The following is a 19,538-nucleotide window of genomic DNA, read 5'->3' on the forward strand; positions in this document are numbered from 1 at the left end:
CCCCAGTCCAACTTTTGTAGGAGAAAGAAGAGATTCGTTCGTCCTATATTTTTGTAAGATCAAAATACCATTCAATAATATATTATTAAAACCAAGACCACGCGGAAAATGATGATTCGCCGTCGCCTTCTCCCGTACCTATCATCAATGGGGCGACTTTTACTCCAAACACTTCGCCTAAAGCCGATAAGACCTCGTTCGGTTGTTCGTTCGTGCCGACGAGACGCGAAAGGATGTCGACGAACTTCTTCTTTTCAAACGCGCCGTCGATTTTTACGAGCTGTTTTAAACACTGCACCGCTAACGGCGCGCGCGTACTGGTTTCTTTCCGCGCAGTTTCTGAGCCCACGCAAGAAGCACACCTCTCGTATTCGTGTAGCGCGAATACCATCGCGCGTTGGAGGAAGCGAATGTCTTCCTCGTCTTGGTCGCAAAAGGCGACTAAAACGGAACCGGCGTTTACGCGAAGACTCATTTCGAACTTTTCTTCTTCGTGAATAACTTGCATTCTCTCGAACAACATCTTTTTACATTCGGTTGGCATCGACTTCCTCGATTTGTGCAAACACTCGCCGACGCAACCTACCAGGAGAACTGACGGATGCTTCAAATCGAAGACGTTACAGAGTTTGTCAACCGCTAAAGACCACTCGTTTGTGTTCAATCTGGTTTTGGTGGTATTCTTCCCTAATCCTTCTAACAAGCGCCGGAACGCGAGCGCGCCGCACGAAGCTAACTGTTCGTGCGCAAAGGTTCCACTAATGTTGTCCAACAAATCGCAGAGTTTAGGCCAAACGCCGGCGTCGATGATGTTGCCAAAGAAACTTTCCGTGGTGGCTAAATCGACGACGAGCGTCAGGCATCTATCGCAGGCACCGTATAACCACTCGTTCTTTTGCTTTTCCGAAGCCTCGGAGCTGTCAAACTCTGTCGCACGAACGACGTCAAACATCGGGAATAGAATGGCGTCGTACACGCGCGCCCAAAATCCAGGTTCAAACGACGACCCGTGAAACTTGAGCGTATCGAATAACACTTCCAACGAACTCGTTCGTATGTCTTCTCTGAAATCAAACGCCAGTTCAGAGAGACCGGCTAAGAGCGGGAACCAGAAATAAGTGTGTGATTCCGTGTCTGTAAAATGCGTCGGACCTTTCTCGCGAGGCGTGGATGGTTCTTGATGTTGTTGCTGGAAACTTTCTTCGTCGTCGTCTCGAGAGTCCTCGTTTCCTCCTCCTGATGTCGACGCTTTAACTTTCGGCAAACTCAAATCACCCAGCGCTCCATCTGCTAACTGCAACGCGCAATATCGAAGGAACGCCAATGCGTTCAAACTTACCTCTGGCGCGTCGTACGAGTTCGTAAACGCGACTAAGCAATTCACGCAATCCGTAAACGCTGCTTGGTCGGTTTCGATAATCTTGGAAAAGTTATGGCGAATGATTCGTTCGATAGTGGAAAACGCTGTGGACACAACTTTTGGGTTCTCATCCGCCGCGGCGACTGAATATACCATAAACACGGATTTCCAACCGGATTTTATCCCATCCACGGCAGATTCAACCATTTGGGCGACACAAGAAACGATCAGTTCTCTCACTTCAAACGACGGCGATTGTTGCATGATGACGACAAACGGCCGAAGGAAATCGTTCTGGAACGAATAATTCGCGAGTTCCGCGCGCTGCAAGAACTTCATGGAGAGTTGACGTAAAGCGTCCACGACAAACATGGACACTTTCACGTTTCTATGTTCGCTTCCAACTTTGACGAAAAAGTCGCTCAAGACGATCCACGCTTTGGCCCAGACGTATCGCTCGCGCTCGACGTTAAATGCGCACGTCTCGACTAGTTTCGATAAAGCGCAAGAACGCGGTCGTTCGGCGCTCATTTCTTCGGTCGCTAATCTGCACAAAGCGCGCATAAAATCAACGATAGCTTCACCCGACAATCTTTTCGAGTCGTGGAACAACCCGTTAAAACTATCTGGATGTAACTGTTCGAGCACGTGCTGCGACGGAGGAGCGACGGATTCTAACGGCACCAGCGAGATTTTTGCGTCGTGCATGGAGGCTTTTCGCGCGAGTTGTTCGGCAACAGCTGCTGCCGCGAGTGCGTCGTCACCGCTCGAAGCATCAGTACCAGTCGCGCGCACTGTTGTTGTTGAAGGTGAGGTCAAAATAATCTCTGCGGAGGAATCGCGACGGAACAAGCGGTTCGGCGTATGACCTCCTAAACCAGAAGGAACTATAATTTCGTCCTTGGTATTCAAAAACACGGAAGAGTCGTCAAATCCACCCGCCAAAGCGTGCAAATGTTCGTATCGAGAGCAACACTTTAACACGTGCACCCAACACGTATCTCCTAAACTATCGCCAAAGGTTTCGCCAACGCGCACCAACGTCTTCAAAGCTAAAATGTTCTTCGTCCGCATAGTGGACGGATTACGTAAGCCGCACAAGCGCGCCAAGGGTGCAACGAACGCGTCTCGAGCGGCAAGCATGCCTAAATTACATGCCATGTGAATCGAGCTAAAAAACCCATCGAGACACAACGCCGCGATTTTCGCCGATTCGGTGCCTTCAAACGTAACCGAAAAAACCGCCAAAAGCGCTTGCCACGAGACGTCAAGCATCGGTGCCGCGCATTTAGCGTCCGATGCAGATAGAAAATTATCCACGTCTTCACGTTTTGCTTTGGCGCGAACTTCCTCGATGAGTTCTCGGACATCAATTTTCTCCTCCGCGATTGCTGGTTTTTGCCCGACGAGCGAAAGCAAAATATCCATGCCAAGGAAGTTGTTCAAGTTCGAGGACGATTCGCTATTGCTCGCTTTCTTCGCGTTTTCGTCTTTGAGTTTGATTTCGTTGTTCACGATGCGATCGTACAAAGCTCCGAGCTCTTCCTGGTCCAAGTCTTGGCCATCGTCGATGCCGCGATTGTTCTTCAAGAAGCCTTCTTTTGTCATTTTATTCTTTACTCCTGGATTGTGCGCATCCGTGTTCAACATGATCACGGAAAAGGCTAAAACGTACACCGTATCTGCACTTCTATACTGCGATGGGTTCTGCGCGTGATACCGTTCCGCGAACTTCTCCATCAACCGATCGATTTTCTGCGACTCGCCGGGTAAACGAAAGCCTTCCAAGAACTTTCGAATGGCCTCGTCTAAACCGAAGCCGCTAAAATCCATCGCGTCCACGTACGCTCTCATAACTTTTAAACTCTCGTCTTCGCGCTCGCCGAGGTAGTCGCCGACGACAGTTTTATCTAAATTTGGTGCTGTTCTTAGGAATGTCGCTATATCTGCGGGCGTGCCTTCGCCGAGTTTACCAATCGCTTTTAAGTGCGCGATACCCTTTTTCGGTTTTTTGTTGAACAATTTCACGCATTCTTGAAACTCGGATTTGTCGAGTTTCTTTTGCACCAAGTTCGATGCGTCCACTTTCGTCGGCGTAATCATCATCGACTCCGTATCTTCTACGTGCTTCGTTACATTTGATTTCATTTCGTGCGCGACTCGCTGTTCTTCTTTATTCCCCGACGACGAGTTCTGTTCCACCCAATCGCCAAGCGCTTTCAAAATTTTCGTCAAACACCCGAGTGCTTCCATTTTCAACACCGTTTCTCTCGCCGCATCCGCGCCGGATAAATTGGAAACTTCTACGCCTTGTGCGACTCGAACCAATAAGTTAATCAACCGTTCGAACGCGTTTTGCTGTGAAATATCGCAATCAAAATTGACAAACAAATCAACCAACGTTTGCGCGTCTTGCGCGACGGTGTCGCTCAAAATAGTCAACAAGACGGACCGTTTGCTATGCGGTGAATTCGGTGCACCTCCAGAGATGAACTCTAACGGATCTAGAAACAATCGAGGGAAGAAGAAGCCGATTTCCGATTTTAACTTTTCTCGAAATCTTTGCGTGCATAAAATGCTTTGGAAGATGCCGAGCGAAATTTTACAAAGCTCGGGCGCTTGGACCGTTTCGGAGATGGCATTTGAAACGACCGCGTCCAAGACGTACTCGCGTATGGTATCAGAAAAGATGGGATCATCGACGAAAGCGTTGCCGACATTTTGACAGGCAATGCGCAACGCATCTAAAGCTAGCAATTTCCCGCGAGAAATACTCGCCGCGTCGGCGTTTGCCGTCTTCAAACCCGCACCTTTGGCGATCCGAGAAAGCGCGCGAAAAATTTCTGCGCAATCTTCGAGAATGTATCGATCGTTTTCCGCTTTCGCTTTCTTCTCTTCAGATGAGTGCGGGGCATACGCTTGCGGCGTTTTCCCACACGACGCGGCTTTTGCAATAAACTTTTGCGCAAAGGTCACGATTTCGTCCGACCAGTGATGATGTTGTCCGCTAGTATAGTTACTAATCGTCGGCACGGAGGAATTTTCCCGCATTACGTGCGTTTCGTACGACGTGGACGGTAAATTCGTGGAGTCTTTCACGTCGTCTTTCGTGTCATCCTTTGTAGCATCATTCCTGCCACCACCACCACCACCACCACCACCACCACCTAAAACGTCCGAAACTTTAACCATTTTCGAAAACGCACTCGAGTCGCCTTTTTCCACTCTCGTAAAGTTCGCGAAAATCATCTGCACCAACGCCGCTTTCGCCACCCCTCGATTGGTTTCCGATCTCGAGATCGCGTGACACTTACACACCGACTCGATCATTCGACTCAACATCTTTCCACTCACTCGAAAAGATCTCGACATGTAACACGCCAACACTCCTAAAAGCGCTTGCAGCTCCACCGACTCGTCGCCCGATTCGCCGCACGCGAAGCAGAGCAAGTCGACGACTTTCGCGCACAAACGTTCGCGCCTGGTTTGTTCTGTCTTCTCTCCTCCCACTCTTCTCTTCTCTTTGTCCTCTTTCTCCAAATTATCTTTCGAATCCTCCTCGTTTTCTTCTTTGCCTTCTTTGTCTTCTTCTTCTTCGAAGCATCTCCCGGTAATCATCCTCCCGCCAATTAACGACGTGAGACAAATCACCGCTCTCTCCTCCATGCTCGCGTGTTTCGACTTGAACGCGATTTCGATCGGTTCCAGAAAGTATTCTAAATCTTCCGTTCGTTTTTCGTAGAACTTGTCGTTGTCGTCGTGCAAATCATCATCAGAAACATTCTTCAACCTTTCCGTTCTCGCATTCAGAGATTCGATTAAACTCGAATGCTTCCTCGCGTTTTTCGAGGCGAGCTCGAGGAGCGCATCGTACGCTTTTTCGAACGGTTCGTGAAAAGAGGAGGAGGAGGAACCAAAGGAGGAGGCCATCGTCGTTTTTATGACGCGCGTTTACTGTTGTTGTTCAGCGACACAAACAAACAACAGAGACAAAAAGTGACTTGTGGTGTACTGATGAAATTCCGGTGAAATTTTCACATTAAATCACGCGCAAAGAGACGCATAAATGGTTGCGGGCGTGGCGGCGTTTTGCGTCGTCGACGGCCGCACGGGCCGAGCGTTGTACGAAGCCGATTTCGGGAGCACGCGAAGGGTACGTGTGCTTTCTTTTTGTTCCTTTTCTTCTTTGTCTTTGTCTTCTTTTCGTTTTTCCTCTTTGTGTATACATTTTCTCCCCGCTGGGATGAGACGACGAACAACACTGACGACGTTTACGATACCCTTTAATAAACACAACAGGACGACGCGAGACACTTGCGCCAATTCGTCATCGCGTCATCTTTAGACCGACTCAACGAACGGAAATGGGAAACGCACGCGACGTACTTAAAGATCATCGACACCTTCGACTCCGATTGCTTCATCCACGCGTATGTAACGCAAGGCAACATCCACTTCGTCCTGTTAACGACGAAACGAGAGGAACAAAACGTGAAACAGTTTTTCGAAAGCGTACACGAAGCGACGACGAAAGTACGAATGTGTCCATTCTTTTACGGCGATTCAGACGACCACTTGGGTGAAATAGATTGGTTGGCGACGAACGCCAGCTTCGACGCGAAAGTCAGAAGGTGTTCGAGAGTGCTCGGGTGACGACGAAAAGACAGCATGGTAGTGGTAGTGGTAGTAGTAGTAGTAGTAGTAGTAGTAGAACAGCGCGTTGCTATGTGTAGAAAACTAATATAAAGAATGCTCTAAGAGCAGCTTTAGTCGTCTTTATCATCATCCGTAATGCATCGCGTAGCACGTCGCGGACACGGCCGTGCCGACCAACGCCATCAACACGTTCCTCAAATCCTTCTCCTCGCGTGCACTCGTTCTCTTTTTTTCCCTCAGCAGCATCTCTCGCATCATTTCTCTTTTAACGTTTGCCTCTTTCTCCTCTCGTTCGTGTTCGAGTTTGCGTTTTTTCAAGTGAATCTGTTCCAGGTCGCGTAAGTACGCGCGTTGCGATGCTTCACCTGAGAGCTGGCTCTCTTTGTGCAGATTTTTCCCCAACTCATTCTTTCTATGTTTAGAGGAGGACGAAAAGGAGGCGAAAGCGGGAAATACTTTCGCTTGCATTGTCGTCGTTCTCGACTTCTTTAAGAGAAAAGAAAAGACCGCGACAGATACATTAGATGGTGGTGATGGTGCCATCTTTATTCAAAACGCAAAAGTAGTCTTTTAATGAGGAAAAGCAGTTAACTGCTTTTGTGCGTCATTTCCCGAAAGCGCGTGCGTATTCCACACCAACTCGTAAAGAATGACGACGCTTTTGTCGTCTCAGTCGTCGGGAGTGTCGTCGTTGTCGTCGTCGTTGGCAAACAACCGGGAAAAAGATCGGGGACATCTGGGACGACGAGTAAAACGCGTTTTGAGGAGTAAGAAAGCGATGACATTTTACTCGTCGACGTCGTCGAATGAAAGCGCGGGTACGCTCAAGCGAACGCAAGTCATCGACCGCACCGAGCGAACGAAACTCAACGAAAGCGACGATTCGCTCTGGTACAGCGCGCCTCGGTTTTGCACGCACGTGGACGACGGTTTTTTAGAGCAACTCACTCGACTGTATCGACAAAGAACGAAGGCGAGTTTCAAAGTGTGTGACTTGTGTTCGTCGCACGTATCTCACTACCCGTACGAGTACGAGTACGCGTTAGGCCACGGGTTGAATCGAGAGGAGCTGAAAAGAAACAGGCAGTTTCAGGGGAACTTTTTCGTGCGGAATTTTAACGAGAACCCGACGATAGAGGCGGAAGATCAGACGTTCGACATGGTATCGATGTGCGTTTCGATTCAATACATGCAACGAGGCGAGGAACTGTTCAAGGAAATATTTCGCGTTTTAAAACCCGGCGGGGTGGTGATTATCTCCTATTCGAACCGCATGTTTTACGAGAAGGCGTTGAGCGTGTGGAGAGACGGAACCGGGTATTCGAGGACGCAATTGGTGAAGAGTTATTTTCAAAACGTGAGCGGGTTCACGGAGCCGGAGGTTATCACGGAGGTGTTACCGGACGGCGTGGAGGACGAGAAAAACGTATTCGTAAAAATGATGAAAACTTTTATGAAACGAGCGAGTTCGGATCCGTTTTATGCTGTCGTCAGTTATAGAAACTTTAAACGCATCGAGTAGTAAAGCCGATCGGGGAGTTGTAATATCAGTAGTTCTAAAATGAGTCGACTATATATATGTTCGTGTTTTTTAAATGAACTGCTGTTTTCTACTACGTCGTCGATTTCGCGTTGCTACTACTTACTACTCGTCTTCTCCTTCTCTGCTTCTTTCTGTTTCATCCGCTCCATCAGCGCTTTCTTCCCTAACTCTTCTCGCAATTTCTTCTTTTTTAACTCTTCGTCGACGACTTCTTCGCTCTCGCTCTCCTCCGCCCCGCTCTTCGCGTTTTTGTGATAATTCATCCCCAACATCTCCCGTCCTCTCCATCGAAAATAGACGTTGCCTCCTACGACTCCGAACAAAGCGCATCCAAACACCCTCTCCTCTCGATTCATCTCCCCGCCTAGAAACACCGCGACTACCAGATACCACGTCGGCGCGTACCTCGCCAGTCGCCTGAGTTTCTCCTCGTCGCTCAGCTCGTTCTTCAACTTCTGACAGAGCACGAACAAACCGCCGAGCACTCCGTGCGGCCCGAGCGCGAGTGGTTCTTCCGTGAGTTCTTCCGCGAAAAGTGCGCGACGCGTGAAATCGAACGAGAAATAAAGCGCGCCGCACACCGCGGACGCGACGAATACCAACTCGCACACCACTCTCGCACCAACGAACGCTCGTTTCAACAGAATTTCAATCGCGAACGCGATCGCCCCAATCATCGGCAACAACACAATAACGGACGGACACATGAACTGGGAGGTGATCAACGTCCACGGTTTCGAGAGTATACCGGTTATGCTCAGTTGTAACCCGAATTGCGCGTTAAACCTGTCCGAGCACGTATCGAGCACGTAACACGAGAGAAGGAGCAAAGAGACGCATTGCGAGAGCGGAGATAACGCGCGGAATCGTTTGACGAATCGTTTTTTTTTCAGCACCACTAACGAATAGCGCTCGTTGTAGTTAGTATTGTTGTTGTTGTTGTCCTCCTCCGATGTCGTCGTCTTTTGTGTCGTCATCTATGATGCGCAGTTTAGTCCCGGGACGAAATGACGAATTCTTCACTTCTTTTCCCGAACCTTCTTGAGCTTGCAGAAAACATGGAGAATAAAGAAGAGCCGAAGATGAGACGAAGAAGAAGACGCCACCTCGGTGGTCGTACTAATCGTTACCATCGTCGTCGTCTCGTCTTTTTCGTCGTTTCCTCTGCCCTCTTAGTCGTCGTCAAAGCGTCGTCGACTTTGGTGGATTCGTCGAAGAATCGCCTCGCGAGCGCAGGAAGTGTGCGCGACAGCAACGACGCCATCAGTCGACTCTCCGACAACAAAAACGATATCGACGACGACGATACGAATAACATCGACGAGGCGTGCGAACCACTCTCGGTCGCACGCGACGACCGGTGCGAGTACGTGAAAACGACGCCGTCCTGCCGCCTCGAAAGCGCCAACAACGCGTTCATAAACTACCGAAAAACGTACTATTGCGTCTCCAACTGGGCGACGAAAAGAGGAGGATCGGAGCTTTCGGGAAACGTGTTACTCTTTTCCTTGGCGTTTTTACTGATTGCGCTGTTCTTTCACGTGTTAGCGACGGTCGCGGAGTGCTTTTTCTGCCCGGCGTTGGCGAAGATTTCGGTGTATTTAAAGCTGAGAGACGAGGTGGCGGGCGCGACGCTGCTGGCGTTTGGGAACGGCGCGCCGGATATTTTCGCACAGATTGCCGCGCTGAATGATTTGAGCTCGAACGAGGAGACGGACGGGATACCGTTAGCTTTAGGGGCGGTTTTAGGGGCGGGGATGTTTATCGCGTTCGTGGTGTTTCCGTCCGTGGTGCTCGCGGCGCCGGAATCGAATTTGAACGCGAGACGGCTGAGGAGCGGGAGGAGAGTCGGAGGGTACGTCGAGGTCGATAAGACGGCGTTTACGAGAGATTGCGGGTTTTATTGCTTAGGTGTGATGGCGTTGGTGAGGTGCATAGTCGTCGGCGAGGTGACGTTTAGGAATTCTTTGCAGCTGTTTGCGTTGTACGCGTTGTACGTGGCGAACGTGTTGCTGCCGGAAGGATGGAACGCGAGAGAGATTGGCGGCGGGTTAGCCGAGAGATTAGCCGCGTTAAGACGAGAGCCGAGCGCTGCATTGGCTGCTACTGCTCGTAATCGTGTTAGAAGTTCAAGAGACAACGTTTTAGACGACATAGCTGAAGAAGATGAAGACGCCGATGAACGCGGCGTTGACGACGCCGAAGTAGGTTTGCTCGTCGACGAAGAGGAAAACAACGAAGAAGACCAAGACGAAGAGGAAAACGACGACATCAACGATTCTTCCTCTGCTTCCGAAATTTCATCAGAAACACCTTTCGACGACGAACTTAGCGATGCTGATGACGATGACGACGACGACGACGACGACGGGTCCATCTTACATCACCCTTGGGAGCGCGGATGGCGTCAAAGTCGGCTCTACGACGCGCAAAACGGCGAGTCTCTTTGGAAGCAGTGTTGGCTCGCGTTTACGTCCGTAGCATCGCTTCCACTCTTCATCGTTCGCGAGATATTAAAGTTCTCTATGCCTGAACTCGGATTTAACGGGCGTCGCGTGAGACGATGGCAAACGAGCGCGTTGCCGATATGCGCGCCGCTCTTTTTCGTCTGGGCGGAGAAGATGTATCCCGGTACTATTCACAACGGCGGCATCGTATACGGCGGTATAGTTGCGACTGCTTTTTCCGCCATCATTTTCACCGCTTGGCCGCATTTGATGCCAGACAACTACGCCGTCACGCGAAGAAGCAGAAGCGCACGAAGGAGAGCTCCAACGACCAACTACCCGACCACGACGAGTAACCCAGCCTCCCGCCTTTTCTCCGGCATGCTCACCATCGTCGCCTTTCTCGTCTCCATGGTATGGATGGACGTCGTCGCCGGTGAAGTCGTTTCCTTACTCACCGCCGCAGGTAAAATCTGCGGCATCTCCGAAGCCTTGCTCGGCGCCACCGTCCTCGCGTGGGGCAACTCCGTCGGCGACTTCATCGCCAACCGAACGGTCGCCCGAGACGGCCGCCCGAAAATGGCCGTCGCCGCCTGCTTCGCCGGACCAACCATGAACGTCCTATTAGGCACCGCCGCTGGTTTAGCCTTCCGAACCTTCTCATCGGGCGACATGAAAAACATCCAAGCCGCGAACGAGCTCTTCGTCCTCTTCGCGTTTCTCATCTGCGGCTTGCTCTTCCTGCTCTTCGCCGCGCCGTTCTTGTGGCGATGGCGAGTCGGAAAGAAGCAAAGTTACGGGATGATGGGGTATTACGCGCTCTTCGCGGTCACGTACGCGCTGACGTCGACGAAATACATATTCAAAACGCCGTGGGTTCGTCTGGAATAAAGTTGACGATGATGCCGTCGTTTCGAAAAGCTGCACCTGGTACCTGGCCTGGTACTTGAAAATGTAGTTCTTTATTAGTTTATCGCGCGTACGTACGCGCAAAGTTGTAACAGCTTCATCACTATTATTATACGCATACGTGCGCGCAAAGTTGTACAGCTATTTTTAAGCAAAATCACGTCATACAATTCAGCGTCATCAACGAAAGCACCTCTTTTTGCGAAAGAAGAAGACGAAGAAGAAGAAGAGCAACAACAAACATGTCGAGCGTTGTTATGAGCGCGACGACGACGAGCGCGTCGTCGTGTCGTTGCATCAACCCTCGCCACCAAAAGGCGTTTCATTGTTTACACGTGACAACCTCCAAACGCTCGTCCAATTGGAACCGACGGAAAACGGACTTAGTTTCCGCGTCGACGATCGAGACGACGACGACGAAAGAGGAAGACCCCAAACAAACGAAAGCGCGAAAAAAACCAAACAGGGAAGAGTCCGTGCTCGTCCAACGCCGATTGGCTCGAAAAATGGCCGAAGCGCAAGCCGGGTGGATCGTTTTAAGCGAGAAGGAAAAGAAGAAAGGAAAAACAGTTACGACGACCTCGAGAGACACGAGGAAAGAGGAAAAGGAGGAGGATTTTGACGACGAGGACGAGAGCGCGCTCTTCAACCTCTCCTTAGTGAACGCCACCGTTTTCGAAGAAGCGTATTCGAGAGGCAAATGGTTACTCTTTTTGCTCGTTTTACAATCGTGCTCGAGTTTTGTTTTATCGAGCAACGAAGCTTTAATCCAGGACAACGTCATCATCACGTTGTATCTGACGATGTTAGTCGGCGCGGGCGGGAACGCCGGGAATCAAAGCGCGATTGAAGTCATCACCGGATTAGCGACCGGTGCGATAGAATATAACGCGGAGAGTTTTGGGAAGACGGTATCGAAACAGTTACGAGTTGGCGCTTTGCTCGGGTTCTTTTTAGGCGTGGGAAGTTTCGCGAGAGTGTACGTGACGAATAGGGATGTAATCGGGAGTTTCGCGATTTCTACGGCGTGTTTTTCGATTGTTGTCTGTTCGACGATAGTCGGTGGAGCTTTGCCTTACGTGTTGATATTTTGTGGACAGGAACCAGCGAATGCGGGGAGCAGCGTCCAGGTCTGCATGGATGTCCTTGGAGTGACCATAACGTGTTTAGTGTGCACGTACATTTTCCAGAACGCGGATTTTGTTGTCGGCGTGCTGCATTCAACGACGGCGTCGTAAAAAATCACGCGTGTATATTTTACTTGTAATTCTAGATAGATAGATTAAGACAGCGCAGCGCGATGTGTTATTATCGTTGTTATATTTGTTCTTATTGTCATTATTATTCAACATCGATGGATGATTTCGTGTTTCGATCGCAAAACGCAATCGCGGCGTCCAAATTTCCAAACTTCTCAAGCAATTTAGCCTTTGACTCCGCCTCACACGTCGGCGATTTGCCGAATTTGAACATTTTCAACCAGTGCCGCTTGCGTTGATTGATGAACCAGTTGTTGATTTGCGTCGCATCGAGAGTAGTTTTGGCTTTTATCGCCGCTTTGTCTTCCTCGGTTGGGTACGGCCAGCATATTTTTTTGTTCCAAAACTGCTTCAATACAATCAAGGCTTCCTTAGGGAGTTTACCTTTCGGCTTTTTATTCAACCACTCCTCTTCGAGTGCGGGTATGTCATCTTTATATTTTGCGAGAAGCTGGTTTCGAAAAGCTTCGTCAGATTTCATGGAAAGTTGAAACGAGCGGTCGTCTTCATCGCTATCTTGGCCGTCGACGGTTTCCTTCTCTGCCTCCTCCGCGCCTTGCTTGCGTTTCTTCGAGGCAGCGCCTGTAGCAGTAGCACCGATAGTATTCGGCGAATTTTTACTGTTATTGCTTTCGAGCAGAGTCAACTCTTTCATTTTCGCATCAAAACTTTCACATGCTCGATCGGTTTCGTCGTAAATTGCCGTCAGCTCTTTTTGAAATTTACGAGCGTTTTCGCACGAGTGCTCCATGAACGCGTTCAGCTCTTGCTTAAACTTGGCGTCTTCGCATATGCGCTCCAACGAGTCTCGCCGGAAGAACGAATCTGGAATCCTGCACAACTCGATGTTTTCTCTCTCTTCGCTACTATCCATGGTAAACGTCGTCACGTTCGACGACGACGTCGGCGACGGAGAAACATCGCTCAAACGAGTATTTTCTCTTTCGGCGTCTAATTTGGCGAGAAACTCTTTATCCTTCTTCTCTAAACTCTCCCTTTCTCTCTTCGTTTGCGCGGTTAACTTCCTACATGTCATCATTATCTCCACGTATTCGCGAAACTTCTCGTGCGTTCTCACCGCTAAAATAAACTCCTCTCGCGTTCGTTTTTCCGTCGTCGTCGCTTTTCTCGAAGCCGCTTTCGCTTCGGCCGGCGCCAGTCGATCATCGCGCTTCTCTTTCTTCTTCTTCTTCTTCTTCTTTTCAGCATTACTCGTAGTATTCGTAGTACCGATAAAAACTTCGTCGCGGCGTCTCCTCTTCTCGACGTCGAGGCCGTGTCGCTCTAACAACTTGTTCCACTCGTCGTCGATGATGTCTTCGTCGTCGTTTTGTATCGCGGCGAATGTTTTCAATCCTATTGCAAAGAAAGAAGTGAGTATTTTTAGCAACACATTATTGAGGAAAAAAAAATACCTTCATCTTCTTCTCGGTCGTCGTCGTCGTCCTCGCGAGGAGGGGGCGGTGCGAGAAGAAAATCTTCCTGAACGTCGTCGTCGTCGTTGTTCCACGACGCGTTCTCGGAGATGATGGCGTCGACGTCCCCGTTGTCCTCCACCCTTCTGCATCCGCCTTCTCTTTTTGCTGCTGCTCTTCTTCTGTTTTTGCTCTCGTCGTCAAAGACGTGGAAAAAATCCGTCGGCAACGCCAAGGACGCGTCGTTCGTGTCGCCGTCGTCGTCGGTCGTAAAGAATAGCATCGCTTCGTCTTCCACCCTTTTTGTTGTCGTCATCTTCGCAAATTATAACTCGTATCGAGTTCGTATTCGTCTGCGACGGATTTGATTTGATGTGTCGTATTTTTTTTTCATTCCACATCTGACATGTGGCTGATCTATTTTCGAACAACGCATAGTATATCATCGAGTATTTTGGTGTCCAACCAAGAGTGGATGGAGATACATGGGATCGCCAAACGGAAGAAAAATACATAAGAAGTTCCTAAAAACAGCAGAGGAGGTCTCGGAATTCAAACTCTCTCTTAACGGGTGTGGAACCTCATCTCTTTTGGTGGTGTTTCTCTATTGCGTACAGACAGTTTCCTCTGCACAAAAATGTCTTCTCGCAAAACTCTTCCAATTCTTCGATGGTTGACGCAACACGCACGACAACAACGACGACGAGAACAACCGCGGCTTTTTTGCGAGCAGCGAGAGCGAACGCTTTTCAGCGGCGTCGGTAACTTTTTTTCCTCCTCGTCCTCGTCGTCGTCGTCGAAAAAAGAAGAAGACAACAAAGAAGAAGAAGAATCGATCGATTCCATCGCTCGGCGAGACGGGAAATTCGATTTTCTCCACGTCGCCGAACGGTTGTTCGAAGAGGAAGAAGAAGAAGACAAAAAGAAGAAACAGACGAGAGAAGATTACACGAGACGGTGGGAGTATCACGCGTGGCATTTGTTTTTAGCGTTGGCCGTGCCCGTCGGGTTGAGCGCGTCGGTGGTGTCGCACGTGCGACGACATCCGCACCCGAATTTACTCCTAAGAAAGGAAAACGAAATGAAGGAAACGCGGTTGAAAGCGGAAGAGGCGATGACGGAACAGAAGAAATTTGAAACGAACGTGATTGAAAAGGCGAGGAAAGAAAACGAGGGGCGATACGGGAAACTCGCGGAGAGGATGGAGCGGTTGGAGAGAGAGATGGAGGAGGAGAAGAAGAAGAAGAAGAAGAAGTCATCCGACGACGGTTGTTAAAAGACGCTCTCGTATGATAGTATGTATTCGTCGTAGGTTTTGGTAGAAAAGCGTATTATTTAGCGTTAGCGTGAGTGAATGAGTTTAGTAATAGTACAAGTTAAAAGGCTCGCTTAATCGACAGTCGTTTCTTCGGTGCGCGAAAATCTACGCGTATTCGGTCTCCTCCGTTTTCGTCCTCGTAATGCTCGTAACTCTCGAGCATGCGTTTCAATTCCCCTCTGGTTTTCTGCAACGCGTTCGCTTTAATATCTCGAAACATCTTTTCCACGTCTTTGCCGTGTTTTGACATCAACAGTTCGCAGATTCTCTTCTGTCTCGGCGTCAATCGTTTCGGTTTCGCGATGCCTGAGGAACTCCTCTCGCCGACGGCTTTCCTCAACTCGTCCCGATCTGCGTTCTCGGTCAACGTTTTGTCCGCTGCTTTCCTCTTTCTCGCGTTCGCATTCTCGTCGTCGTCCACATTCTTCACGTTATCTGCCAGCGCGTTCCTCCCGCCCACGTAATAAAACCTGTTCGCGTTCGAGACCAGGCCGTTCCTGGAATAGTTATTCACGCACGACGTCTCTTTATTCCAACTCGTTTCGTTCTCCTCACTCTCTTTCGCGTGCTCTGCTCCGGATGATGGAAGTTTCACGGATTTCACCGCCACGAACTGTCTCGTCTGCGACAGTTTTCCAACTTTTACCGACGAGGAGGAGGATTTGTGTTTTTTCTTCCTTCGGCGAGAGGAACCCATGAGTAGTATTATAGTATCGAAGAAAAAGAATTTTAACACTCGTACTACTACTACTACTTATAACCACCACAGAGAGAGAGCTTTAGTATATATCCTCTTCGTCTCTCTTTGTCTTCTTCTCTCTCTCTCTCTCTCTCTCTCGCTTTGATACTACTAAAGCCGCCAAATCGAATTTTCCGCTTTCGTCGTCCGAGTGCATTTTTTCCATTTAGGGTGTATTTTGACACCCTAAAATCTACTGCTTCGACTTTTTTTTCTCTCGACTCTTGGACAGACGCGGCAGAAATTTATACGCGCGCGTTTAGTATATCATCTGACATCATCATCATGTCGTCGTCGGAAACGCAAGCGCTTTTGAACGGAGACGAACAGAAGAGAACAAGTAAGTCTTCTTCTTTCACGTCACCGTTAAAAGCGGCGACGGCGATCGTCGCCGTTTCGACGTCCCTTTTTGCCACCGCGTCGTACTCCGTTTCGGGGACGCGGGGATCGTCGTCGTCGCGATTGGGCGATCTTTCTCAAAGAGAAGGAGGCGTGGACCTGTTTAAACGAGCGGTGGCGAATTTAGGCGAAGATGCCACGACGACTGCATCTGCGATCGCATCAGGTTCGAACGATAAAGTCACCTTAACCGTGGGGTGTTCGCACAGAGACGTCTTGAAACGTTTGCCGTTCGACCCGGAAGGTTGGGATTCCAAAGTCGGGGCGAAACTCATCACGGAGAGCAAATCGAAAACGTTTTCGTACGAAGACGCGATCGAGATGAAAGAAATCGGATGCGGGAAGTTTCAAACGCCGTACAAGTTAGGGAACGGCGCGAAGTTTGGTTTTTACCTGTACGAGAAAGCGAACCCGGAGAACTACGTGAGCGATATTGGCGGGAAGTTGGTATTGCTCGAGGAGGAAGAAGAGGAGGAAGCGGCGATTGGCGAAACCGCCGCGTCTTCTTCGAAGAAGAAGATGAAGAAGATGAGTCCGTCTTCTTCGGTTTTAAAACCGTCCGCGACGACCAACACGGAATCGTCGTCCTCTACTACCACCGATTACGCCGCGCAAGCCGTGGCGGCGGAGCAAAACGCGAACGAAAGAGCGAAGGAAATCTCCGCGTTGTTGTCGGCGAGCGTCGGGAAGAAGAAGCACGCGTCCTCGAAGAAATCGGTGAAAAAGCACGTCGAAGAAGAAATCGAGGAAGAGGTATCCGAGGACGGTGCGGTTGAAAAGAAGAGCTCGAAGAAGCACTCTTCTTCTTCTTCTGCTGCTGCTGATAAGACGGTGAAAGGTTCGAAGAAATCTGATCCCGTCGCGGTCGCTAAGGAGGAACTCGAGTCTTCCGGCATCGAAGTCGTCGGCGAGTACTTTGACTGGGGATGGTGGATGTCTGCGTTGTCGCAAGGATCGCAATACCAAACCACCGATATCACGTGTGAGAACACCACGTGCACAATGCAAGTGTGCGAGAAGACGAAGTGCACGGAATATAAGAAGGAATGCGAGACGACGGAAGTGTGCGATGATCTCGGCGACTTCGTGAAGGAGCAAACGGCGTCGATGGGCAAGTCTGGCATCACCAAGAAACAAGCGTCAAAGGCATTGAACAAAGCCACCGAAGCAAGTTCGGAAGTTTCCGAGTTTGAGATTAAGACCTCGTCGTCGTCGTCGACGAAGTCTCATCACAGACACTTGCTCTCTCACCACGCTAAGGTGGCTGACGTCGAGGAAGTCGAACCGACGCACGCGAAGGTGCACAAGAACAAACACTTTGCTGGTTTCGGTTCCGACGCGGCTAAGGCGGCAGAAACCGAAGAAGTTGAAGAACTCGACGAAGAAATCGAGGAGGCGAAAGAAGAAGTTGAAGAAGAAGAAGAAGAAAAGGTTTCGTCGAAGAGCAAGAAGTCTTCATCTAAGAAGTCTTCCAAGAAATCTTCCTCCTCCTCCTCCTCCAAGAAGCACAAAGGAGACGATATTGCGGATACTGGTGCGAACGAGTTCGACACGCGTCACCCGGCGCACATCGCCTCCAGAATGTCCAGCTGCACGACGCAACACGTCGCTGAGAACATGGAGTTTTACCCGAGAGTTCACGGTCCGGCGAACGCCAACCACGTTTACATCTTTGGTGGATGCTACAACGACCGCGACCACGAGACGTGTAACATCCCGGTCGATGTGAACCCGAAGCAATGCGTGATTGTCCATTTGAACGACAAAAACTTTCAAGAAGCAGTCAACGCGTGCTTGGAAGAAGCGCCGATCGATGGTAAGTGCGTTCAGTACGGCAAAGAGTCCAAGTTCGGGATCTTGCCGAGATGGGACGTGACGCAAGTCCACAACATGCAAAAAGCCTTCGCGGATACCGATTTCAACGGCTACCTCGGGAGCTGGGACACTTCTCAAGTTCGTAACATGAACCAAATGTTTGCGAACAACAAAGCGTTCAACGGTGATATTCGAAAGTGGAACTTTGAACACTTAGGTTCCGCCACTGGAATCTTTGACGGCGCCGACAAGTACAACGCCAAGTGGGAGTGTGGCTTCAAAGCGACTGGGATTATCGATTTCAGCTCGTGCCAATCGTCCGAAACGTTGAAAAAGCAAAAAGAAGTCGAAGACAGATTGCAACGCTCGCACTTCGTCTCGAACCCGGAATACAACCCGGAAGAAGAGAACGCGGTGCAAGAAGATTCTGAACCGCTTTCTTCGGCGACGGCTTTTGATGACGAAAACGCGGAAAAGTACGCCGCGGAAAGAGAGCAAGCTTTCAACGAGCAAGTCGAGGCAGCGAACGAAAAGGAAGAGTCCGGTGGTTTGTTGCAGAAGCTTTTTGGGGGCGGTAGTTCTTCCTCAGCCGCACCAAAAGAAGAACACGAGTTACCAACGGCAGCAGCAACTACAACTGTTTCCAATGATGGCGATTACGAAAGTAGCAACGAGCGACCGACACCAACAGCACCAGAAGAACTCGCCAAAGATGACGCGAGTTCCTTAGCATCTTCCGATGACGACGACCGAACGACGAGCTCCTCCTCCTCCTCCTCCTCCTCCTCCTCTTCTTCCTCGTCGTCGTTTTCCTCCAAAACCTTCACGGAGAAGGATTTAACCGATGAGAACTTCAGACGGCAAGTCGCTTTGTGTTTAGCAGAAGAGCCGAAAAAGGGCGATTGCATGGACAACGAGTTCGGGCCGATGATTTCTTGGGACACGTCGAAAGTCACGAACATGTACGAAACGTTCCAGAACCCTCCGATGTTAGTCGAGGGTGATGAATCCTCTTCATTCAACGGCGACTTATCCAAGTGGGACACTTCGCACGTCACCAACATGCGAAGAATGTTTAGCAACGCCAAGGCGTTTCAAGGCGGCGACTTGAGCAAGTGGGACACCTCTCACGTGCAAGACATGTCGCAAATGTTTTCCGGCGCGAACTCTTTCGACGGCGACATTAGCTCCTGGGACACCTCTCGATGCGAAGACATGCACCACATGTTTGAAGACGCGCAACTGTTCAACCAAGACATTGGCAAATGGCAAGTCGGCAAAGCTTTGAAAATGCGCTCGATGTTTCGCAACGCCGAAAGCTTCGACCAAGATTTACGAAAGTGGTCGGTGGCCAAAGTCGCCGAGCAAGAGGACATCTTCAAAGGCGCGAGCGCGTTCAACGACAAGTTCGAATGCGCGTCCAAGCACGATGGTCCAATCGTCTCGTGCAAAGATAAGAGCGAAAAGACGAAGGACAAATCGAACAACAACGTGTTTTCCAAAATCTTTGGTTAACAACGCGACGAGCGGAGCTGCTTTTCGCGAAAGAGATCTCATCATAAAAAACACGCGGCGAAACGAGCGAAAGAAAAAGAGAGTTTTTTTCATCACCATTATTAAAGAGAGAAGAGAGTTACTATTACACACACACATAACACATACATTAGCATTTTAAAGA

General features: G+C 49.7%; 11 protein-coding genes across 11 annotated transcripts; 6 read left to right on the forward strand and 5 right to left on the reverse strand.

Annotated features, from left to right (window-relative positions):
* Nucleotides 1–85: 85 nt before the first annotated feature.
* Bathy08g03750 (predicted protein) lies at nucleotides 86–5,290 on the reverse strand (the record flags this gene model as incomplete). Its single annotated transcript, XM_007511675.1, has 1 exon — nucleotides 86–5,290. The coding sequence occupies one exon, from the start codon at nucleotides 5,288–5,290 to the stop codon at nucleotides 86–88; it is 5,205 nt and encodes a 1,734-aa protein (XP_007511737.1).
* Nucleotides 5,291–5,426: 136 nt separating this feature from the next.
* Bathy08g03760 (hypothetical protein) lies at nucleotides 5,427–6,013 on the forward strand (the record flags this gene model as incomplete). Its single annotated transcript, XM_007511626.1, has 2 exons — nucleotides 5,427–5,513; nucleotides 5,660–6,013. 2 exons carry the CDS (start codon nucleotides 5,427–5,429, stop codon nucleotides 6,011–6,013), a joined length of 441 nt encoding a protein of 146 aa, XP_007511688.1.
* Nucleotides 6,014–6,142: 129 nt separating this feature from the next.
* Nucleotides 6,143–6,559, reverse strand: Bathy08g03770 (unknown protein; the record flags this gene model as incomplete). The annotated part of the gene is made up of 1 exon (XM_007511758.1): nucleotides 6,143–6,559. The coding sequence occupies one exon, from the start codon at nucleotides 6,557–6,559 to the stop codon at nucleotides 6,143–6,145; it is 417 nt and encodes a 138-aa protein (XP_007511820.1).
* A 106-nt stretch (nucleotides 6,560–6,665) lies between these two features.
* Nucleotides 6,666–7,538, forward strand: Bathy08g03780 (predicted protein; the record flags this gene model as incomplete). The annotated part of the gene is made up of 1 exon (XM_007511494.1): nucleotides 6,666–7,538. One exon carries the CDS (start codon nucleotides 6,666–6,668, stop codon nucleotides 7,536–7,538), a length of 873 nt encoding a protein of 290 aa, XP_007511556.1.
* A 116-nt stretch (nucleotides 7,539–7,654) lies between these two features.
* On the reverse strand, nucleotides 7,655–8,536 carry Bathy08g03790 (unknown protein; the record flags this gene model as incomplete). Its single annotated transcript, XM_007511474.1, has 1 exon — nucleotides 7,655–8,536. One exon carries the CDS (start codon nucleotides 8,534–8,536, stop codon nucleotides 7,655–7,657), a length of 882 nt encoding a protein of 293 aa, XP_007511536.1.
* Nucleotides 8,537–8,617: 81 nt separating this feature from the next.
* Nucleotides 8,618–10,897, forward strand: Bathy08g03800 (sodium/calcium exchanger protein; the record flags this gene model as incomplete). Its single annotated transcript, XM_007511593.1, has 1 exon — nucleotides 8,618–10,897. The coding sequence occupies one exon, from the start codon at nucleotides 8,618–8,620 to the stop codon at nucleotides 10,895–10,897; it is 2,280 nt and encodes a 759-aa protein (XP_007511655.1).
* A 260-nt stretch (nucleotides 10,898–11,157) lies between these two features.
* Bathy08g03810 (magnesium transporter) lies at nucleotides 11,158–12,153 on the forward strand (the record flags this gene model as incomplete). Its single annotated transcript, XM_007511629.1, has 1 exon — nucleotides 11,158–12,153. The coding sequence occupies one exon, from the start codon at nucleotides 11,158–11,160 to the stop codon at nucleotides 12,151–12,153; it is 996 nt and encodes a 331-aa protein (XP_007511691.1).
* Nucleotides 12,154–12,256: 103 nt separating this feature from the next.
* Bathy08g03820 (predicted protein) lies at nucleotides 12,257–13,905 on the reverse strand (the record flags this gene model as incomplete). Its single annotated transcript, XM_007511616.1, has 2 exons — nucleotides 12,257–13,530; nucleotides 13,590–13,905. 2 exons carry the CDS (start codon nucleotides 13,903–13,905, stop codon nucleotides 12,257–12,259), a joined length of 1,590 nt encoding a protein of 529 aa, XP_007511678.1.
* Nucleotides 13,906–14,226: 321 nt separating this feature from the next.
* On the forward strand, nucleotides 14,227–14,865 carry Bathy08g03830 (unknown protein; the record flags this gene model as incomplete). The annotated part of the gene is made up of 1 exon (XM_007511660.1): nucleotides 14,227–14,865. The coding sequence occupies one exon, from the start codon at nucleotides 14,227–14,229 to the stop codon at nucleotides 14,863–14,865; it is 639 nt and encodes a 212-aa protein (XP_007511722.1).
* A 100-nt stretch (nucleotides 14,866–14,965) lies between these two features.
* Bathy08g03840 (predicted protein) lies at nucleotides 14,966–15,604 on the reverse strand (the record flags this gene model as incomplete). Its single annotated transcript, XM_007511641.1, has 1 exon — nucleotides 14,966–15,604. The coding sequence occupies one exon, from the start codon at nucleotides 15,602–15,604 to the stop codon at nucleotides 14,966–14,968; it is 639 nt and encodes a 212-aa protein (XP_007511703.1).
* Nucleotides 15,605–15,931: 327 nt separating this feature from the next.
* Bathy08g03850 (predicted protein) lies at nucleotides 15,932–19,375 on the forward strand (the record flags this gene model as incomplete). The annotated part of the gene is made up of 1 exon (XM_007511730.1): nucleotides 15,932–19,375. The coding sequence occupies one exon, from the start codon at nucleotides 15,932–15,934 to the stop codon at nucleotides 19,373–19,375; it is 3,444 nt and encodes a 1,147-aa protein (XP_007511792.1).
* Between the last annotated feature and the right edge of the window lie 163 nt (nucleotides 19,376–19,538).

This window comes from Bathycoccus prasinos, assembly GCF_002220235.1.
Source record: "Bathycoccus prasinos genomic : Chromosome_8".
Lineage (NCBI taxonomy): Eukaryota > Viridiplantae > Chlorophyta > Mamiellophyceae > Mamiellales > Bathycoccaceae > Bathycoccus > Bathycoccus prasinos.